Source organism: Sinocyclocheilus rhinocerous, unplaced genomic scaffold, assembly GCF_001515625.1.
Source record: "Sinocyclocheilus rhinocerous isolate Xijiao unplaced genomic scaffold, SAMN03320098_v1.1 scaffold1880, whole genome shotgun sequence".
NCBI lineage: Eukaryota > Metazoa > Chordata > Actinopteri > Cypriniformes > Cyprinidae > Sinocyclocheilus > Sinocyclocheilus rhinocerous.
Window position 1 is genome coordinate 531,062 of NW_015635022.1, and position 8,230 is coordinate 539,291.

General features: G+C 38.5%; 1 protein-coding gene across 2 annotated transcripts in view; it reads left to right on the forward strand.

The window, feature by feature from the left end:
* The window catches only part of LOC107746052 (E3 ubiquitin-protein ligase NEURL1-like), a 56,955-nt gene that overhangs the window by 44,395 nt on the left and 4,330 nt on the right, over positions 1 to 8,230 (forward strand). For both annotated transcript variants that reach the window (XM_016560107.1, XM_016560108.1), the window contains exon 4: positions 4,434 to 5,129. In XM_016560107.1, the coding sequence (XP_016415593.1) occupies positions 4,434 to 5,129 (696 nt within the window). The remainder of the gene's footprint in view (positions 1 to 4,433; positions 5,130 to 8,230) is intronic.

Here is an 8,230-nt window from a genome sequence, read left to right on the forward strand (position 1 = left end):
GGTTTATGCGCATAGTCCAAGTCTTCTTCTCCATTTTTAGTGCATCTCTGTGGCAGAATTACAGCACCACATGCTGGTCTGGCATGTATACTACATCGTTTTGTGGTGGTTTCGTGTGGACGCAGATATTTCTTGAGACTAGGTGAAAAAAAAAGATCGGATAGGGAAAGCTCTGGCTTCGTGTAGACGTAGCCTAAGAAACACACTCCAGCCAGACCTGCCTTGGTGATGTCATTACCCGCTTCTCTGTCCATCCAACTGAGTGGGTTCAGCTGTATGTCGATTTTAACTGTGAATTTAAAGTGGCAGTCCATCCAAAAATGAAAAATTCTGTCGTAATTTACTCACCCTCATGTTGACCCCAAACCTTATGAAAGATGTTTTGATGAATGTCCATGCTGGTTTATTTAATATAATGCAGTAGTTCCTAAACCTGGTCCTGGAATACCTCAACAGTTCATATTTTGGATGTTTCTCTCATCTGACACAACCATTACAGGTCTTGAAGTCATTACTAATGAGCCGATAAGTTCAAGTGTGTTTTATTAAGGAGACAAACAAAATGTGCAGAGTTGGGCATACTCCAGGATCAGGATTGGGAACCGCTTGGAAGCTGACCATTAATAATGGGTAAACCAGGGGATCTCAACTCTGGCCCTCGAGGTCCACTTTCCTGCAGAGTTTAACTCCAACCCTAATCAAACACACCTAAACAAGCTAATCAAGGTCTTCAGGATCACTAGAAAGTTACTGGTAGTTGAGTTTGATCAAGGTTTGAGCTAAGCTAAGTGGACCTCGAGGGCCAGAGTTGAAAACCCTGGGATAAACAATTGGATAAGCTGGATGTGGATTAAAAAAAATAATAAAGAAGGCACCTTAAAAGCGTTTCATCAGTCCTTAACACCAATTCCTTTTTGTGGCAAGTTTGAATATGTGCGATCAACAATAAAATCTGAAAGCTATGGCAGAGAGCAAGGAACTTGACAGCACCTGATCATTTTGTTAAATGGAGAACAAGCAGTGTGAACATTCTTCAAAATGCATATATTTGGAAGAAAGGAAGTCAGTTTGGATTGACAAAGAAAAGTTAATAATTTTCATTTTAGTTATTGGGTGAATTAATCTTTAAAGATACTCAAAGGCCACCAGAGAGATATTAAAAACATTTGTTTTGAAATTTGCCACTAGAATTTTTTTGAAATATGCTGCTCCTATTTAAATTGTCTTCATTATCTCTTGTAACTTTGTCGTCTTCTTGTCCATAAATGACCCTAACAAGTTTAAATTTATCTCCATCTTGCCTTTTATAATTTTGTAGTTGTGTTCGAGTTAGTGCCTCTGGGCCAACCTTTCGTTCTCCTTAGGAGTGTTTAATATTTCACTAATTAGTACAGACTACCACACAAGACACTTTGAAGCTCTTAGAAAATGTTTTTTTAAAGGATCAATAAGGAAAATTAAGTCCTTATGTTGGGAGACTGATTTGCAGTTCAGAGCACCTCATGCGGCAGGCAGATTTTCTGTGTGCAAATCTATCTCAGCTAGATCTTAAAGTCATTAGAGAGCCGATGATGGGATTCAGAGTGCTGACAAACAGAAAATGTATATATCCAAAATATCAAAATCAGACAATGCGATCATAAGCAGAAGGAGCAAAAAAGAGAGGCAACACTTTACAAACAGAACCTATGCGTTAACATTATTGTAATAGCCAACATGTAAGGACAATGAACATTACTTTTAGAGTATATATTTATATGCTCATTTCTACATATAGCCTACCAATACTTATACACATACAAGATATACATTTGTAAATGTTTTAAATTAACAAGAGATAATAATTATATTGAGTTATATTATATAATAATATATATATTAACATTAACATATACAGTATATTTTAACAGATAACATTAACATATATATTGCAAATCATTACCAATGCTACAGCATCTGTTGTGATAGATGCATTCAAGCTCAAACTTGCTCAAGACCTCACAAAAATAGGGTTAAGAAAGTTTTAGCAGCCTTACTAAGCCTGCACCCATGCATGCATGTCCAAACTATTGTAGTCCGTTATAACATATTTCACTTAACCTTTTTATGTACTTACCCTAGCTGTAATATGCAAGTATTTCAATGCTTTAGTGATAAGTGTAATCCTAATTCTTATCCTTTGTTGTCTCTTATTCTGAAAGATAGAAAGAAAAACCGTTGTGTCACAGATATTGCTTCATTCTGTTTGCACAGTAGCCTTGCATATAATTAGGGAATAAGTCATTTGCTGACCTGTTAGCCTTGTATTTTAGGGATTAATCTCTAAGCAAACCATCTTGCGTCCTTCATCCTGATGGAAATTAGTTACGTCCTTATAGAACTAAATATAGAGGGTTGGAGAACTGCTTTTTCTCTTTCGCTGTTGTTTGCTGAGCCACTCAAACATACTGTAATGGGTCTAAGAGGGTTTATCTGAGACGAGAGCTAATCAACAGTCTCTGTGGGTCATTGTCGATACATAGACAATTTTCACACTTATTCGTCACACATCTTGACCTCCACATTTTTTTTTATCTTCTAGTCGTTTCCTTGTGTTTAACCATCTCTTTCTCTGCCTTTCAAACCAACACTGCTGTGAGGATGCTAATGCAAAGCACCTTATAGTGTCCTTTATTCACAATAAACTTTGTAAACAAATATCGCACAAGGTAGATATCAAAATATTAAAATACCCATCCAGCCATTCTTCAAACCTCTTATCCTCTCTAGGGTCACATGAAGGCTGGAGCCTATTATTTAAATACGTAAATTATTTTTATATGGTTAGAAAACTGTCCCTATATACAGTGGGTACGGAAAGTATTCAGACCCCCTTAAATTTTTCACTCTTTGTTATATTGCAGCCATTTGCTAAAATCATTTAAGTTAATTTTTTTTCCTCATTAATGTACACACAGCACCCCATATTGACAGAAAAACACAGAATTGTTGACATCTTTGCAGATTTATTAAAAAAGAAAAACTGAAAAATGCTCAGTATTTAGTAGAAGCACCCATTTGATCTAATACAGCCATGAGTCTTTTTGGAAAAGATGCAACAAGTTTTTCACACCTGGATTTGGGAATCCTCTGCCATTCCTCCTTGCAGATCCTCTCCAGTTCTATCAGGTTGGATGGTAAACGTTGGTGGAAAGCCATTTTTAGGTCTCTCCAGAGATGCTCAATTGGGTTTAAGTTAAATGATTTTAGCAAATGGCTGCAATATAACAAAGAGTGAAAAATTTAAGGGGGTCTGAATACTTTACGTACCCACTGTATATATATATATTTTTTTTTTCTGATGCTGATGTATAAGCTATACATACAAAATCCATTTTACTGAGTAAGTTAAATAATGTTCTCCCTCTCAAAGGTGGGCTCTTAGGATGAACGGCTAATTTTAACAAGCTAATTAGCACCGGCAGGCCACTTTTAGCGCTAATATTTCGAATGCACAGATGAGGTCTAAATACAGGGTACACTCCAGCGGGGCTATCAGTTACAAAAGGAGGAACAGCAGTCTTCAGCTGGTTTGAGTGCTGAGCTATGATAAACTAAGTTAGCCTACCTCTAAACTACCGTAATACGCTATTTTAGGCTGCGATGAGTGGGGAATTAAATTCAGTGTACGCAAACACTTTGCTAGCACAGCATTTCATTCATATTTTGCATTATTTTTGGCAAATGGGCAAGGAGCAGTGGGTATGTTGTGCTTATAGTACTATGCTAGCCTACTATTACATTACTATAAAGTTCTATTCCAAGCAGTCAATGAGTAACTGGTATAAATGGTAAAGATTGTAAAGAGACACTCCCTGGCAGCCATTTTGGAAACAACTTTAGCTGTTGTAAATATGTAAAATAGTAGTGCATTACATGTACACTAGCTGTCTTGAATTCACTTTTACTGTATGCATACTGTACTGATCCAGAGATGTGAACAGTAGGACACAAGTTAGATCTTTGAATTTGTTTTTTATGTTTGTTGAATTAATAGACTCTGTAGCATTTATGTTTTTGGTAAAAACCAAAAACTTCTGGACAATAAATAAATAAAAGAACATAAAAAAAAGAGCAAACCAGACTAAAGTAATCTAGCTGGTCTCCCAGCCTGGTCAAGCTGGTGTTCACTTGGTCTCCCAGACTGGACAGTTGACAAATGCCTAAACAAACCCTCTAAAACAGTTGAGCCAAGGCCCACTAGGGGGCCTCAGGAAAAAAAAAAGTTTTATTTTTTCCCCCAGTATGATAGACAGTGAAATCTGTAGGACTGATTAACTGCCCAATAGTTGTTGATAATCTAGGATCTACCATTTAATAAAACCATACTGTATAATACGAATAGCTAATCTTACAACTGATAGCTAACTGTGTATCCCACTTCTGTCCCACAGACAGTGAAGTCGTCCCTCCAGAACTTCTCCGCCCACGATCCTTCACCACAGTACGTGGATCCACCTCTTTACGACGTGAAGCAGACACCTCCCGCCTGTCTGTCAGTCTTTGCGATCTTAACCTGCAACAAGATGATGCCAGGCTTCGACTCCCTCCCGCCCCTGTCGCCTGTCCCATTCCTCAAAATTCCATGAACTCCCAGCAGTCATCACTGCTTCCTTACACCTTGGAATGTGACCTACGTTTCCACCAGCTACGAGGTGCCCACATCAAAACCCTTAACGAACAGACTGTGGCCCGATCTGAAAACAACCGTGAAGAACGCACACTGGTCTTCACAGATCGCCCACTACGAATTGGTGAAACCATCTTCATCAAAGTCATTAAGTCCAGCCCTGCTCGATCTGGGACTCTCTCATACGGTGTGACATCCTGTGACCCAGCAGTGCTTCGCCCTAGTGACCTCCCTTACAATCCTGAAGCGCTGGTTGACCGTAAGGAATTCTGGGCGGTGTGCAGGGTGCCTACTGCTTTGCAGAGTGGCGATATCCTGGGTTTCCTGGTCACACAGGAAGGGGAAGTCATTCTGAGTCATAATGGTAACAATGTGGGGATGCAGGTGTGTGTGGACAACTCACGACCACTCTGGATGTTCTTTGGACTGCATGGTGCTGTCACGCAGCTGAGGATTCTAGGTAAGCAAGCCAAATCTGCATTATCTAGGTGTGTTAGTCCGACTTTCAAAAAACAAACTTAAGGTGCTTTCACACAGGCAGTTTAGTTCAAAACAGGGCATGGTTCACATTCAAAATTGGTAATGTTAAAGCTGTCATGAGGACCTGGGACCGCACTAGGGTACAGAACCCGAGAACACCTGTAGGACGTGGTCTGAAACTGTGGCGCAATTTGCATGAATGTGAGAGCAGCTCGAACTTGGTGTGTACTTGTTCAAGAAAAATGTTAAAATGATAATTAAGACATTTGCTATAGAATGTAAGATTAAAAAAAAAAAAAAAAACGATGCCATTGCTATTATTGGTAACAACAGATTAATTTCAAAACTTGAATTTTGTTGATAACAAAAATACAGGCACACTCCAGTAACCTTTCAGAACACCAGACAGCGCTCCAGGTCTCACCCACACACCTGTGACTGACACGCTCTCAATAAAGTTTGAACTAAACAAAGGACGTGCAGACGAAAACGTATACAGCTAAAACAGGAAGTATTACAGGCGTTTGTGTGGGAGGGCTGTGACCTCTGTTAGCTTTGTATGCACTCTCCAAGATGTCTGTGTCGCTGGAAGCACGTTCCCCTCCCTCCACCAATGCGCTCACCCCATCTCATTAGCATGCGGTGAAGGAATGGAAATGAGAAAGTGAAGAGGAGAGTGGGCGATTCACACTTCATTTGAGAACATTCATTTGAGAACCTTTCTCTCGTTTACATCTCTTTTCTCTATTTCTCATTCCTATTTCCCCTCTTAGCATAATGTTTTTGTTTTCAAGATTTAAGGTTCAAAACATCATTGTAATAACAATTTACTTGTTAGAAAATGGTCTCATTGTGCTCATTCAACAGTAACGGCAGAGGGAATATACAATGAAGTCATGAAAAATGAGGAAACCTGAAAGAAATACCAGAGCTTGCAAGACTGCAAAAGAAAAAGGTTTTATGTAATCTTAGGTTTTAGACTTTGGTTCTAGGTAAATTAAGAGAATAAATATAACAATATTAATCAATATATTATTACTAATCTGTAAGTAGATAACCTTTTTGATTCGCAAAATGCCACCAATTAGCATAATACCTTGCAAAAAAATAAAGAGAGAGAGAGACGGCGTAATGATACTAGAGATGTGAATGTTGTAACCGTGTTACCATATGTTGCCATAGACAATGGTTATTATACAATCATGCTAAATGCCATGATTGATCAGGAGAATCAAGTATTCCAGAGAGCTGTGTAATAAAGACAGCCGCCAGAAAGACCAATCACAATTCAGAATGCAAATAAATCCAAGGAAGATGACTGAATCACAATTCAGTATGCAAATATTGACTGTTAGTATGCATGCAGTGACTGTCGGTTAGATTTCACCACCCTGCAAACACTAATTACATCTAGTGGTAATAAATGAAATGCACAAACACATGCATATAATAGACATAATTACTTCTTTCTCGACTTTCTCCATCACCAGTTTATTGCAGGTGTCTCTAGCAGACACCTGCAATAAACTGCAGATAAACTGGTGATGGAGAAAGTCGAGAAAGAAGTTTATTGCAGGTGCCTGCTAGTTACAGTAATTGATCATTCAACGTATGCTTTCCCCATGACGTCAGTAAGAGCACACATGGTAACAGAGACTATATGATTGGTTTAAAGACAGAGACAGGAAAAGTCACACTTGTCAACAGAAAAACAGAAACACACCTGCTTTCATCACTGATAATAACAGGAAATGCTTCTTGAGCAACAAATTAGCATATTATAATCATGTGACACTGAAGACTGGAGTAATGACTGCTAGAAATTAAGCTTTGCCATAGCAGGAATAATTTACATTTTAAAATATATTAAAACAGGAAATAGTTTCTTTAAATTGTAATATTTCACAATATTCATTTTCTGTTTTTACTGTATTTTTGACCAAATAAATGCAGCCTTGGTGAGCATACGAGACTTTTGAACAACAGTGCATACTGTACATATGAAATATACTTGCTCTGGAATCAAAATAAAATAAAATGGAATAAAAGTGACATTTACTTTACCAAATCAATACTGAATGCAGAGCACTGCCCCAGTAATTTCAGTTCGAGACCCCTAATGTAGGGCATATGTGAAGACATATGAAGCTCACACCTTTACTTAAGCATAAACAGCATTATTTGACAGATGAACTGTTTATACCATGCAAGCTGGTTTAGTCAGTACCCCTTTGGTATTCAAAATACAGAAAAGCCTTTCTGCCATGTTGGCACATAGTGCTCATTTTACACATGACAGAAGGCTTTAGAGAGGCCCGACTTTCTCTAATAGGTTTTTTTTAAGTCTCTCCATCTACGGGTGGAGGTTAGAGAGACTCAGCTGTTCTTGTGTCCCTGTTAATCTAGTAGAGACACTCATGAAGAGGCCTGGCCCTTGTGATCCAGGACCAGTTGCTGAGGCCTAGAGAAGGGGATTTATGATATGTCTATGTGTGGAATGACAAGAAGGTGGAATGGCATGTCAGACTCACAAAGGATCACGCTCAGTGGACTCCACCCCATATATAACCCCTCATCCCATCTCCATCTTAATAAAAAATCATGCTGTAGGACTAACATACTGTATGCAAAAATGTGAGCAAAAAACAAATCAAACCACTGACGGACCTAAAACAAGACCTTGGGGAATCTCACTGACTCCCATCTCAGGACTCGCAAAATCGCTAGCCCGACGTCCCGGTGTCCTGACATTTTATCCTACCCGTCAGATTGTCCTACCAGGGTTTACTGCGCATGCGCACATCAATATTGCGTCCTTTTTCTCATGCTGAACAACAATATTTAATGTATCTGCATTCTGCATTACTATAAGGGTAGGTTTAGGGTTGGGGTAGGTGTAGACTTTAATAAAACACAATCTAATGGGTAGGAAAAAAATTATTTATTGTTGGTTTCCTGTAGCTGTATATAACACACAATTACTGTATTTGCATTACTGTAATTAGGTTTAGGGTTGTGATGGGTGTAGACGTTAATAAACCATAATTTTACAGGTAGCATTTTTCGTTGTCGAATTGTACT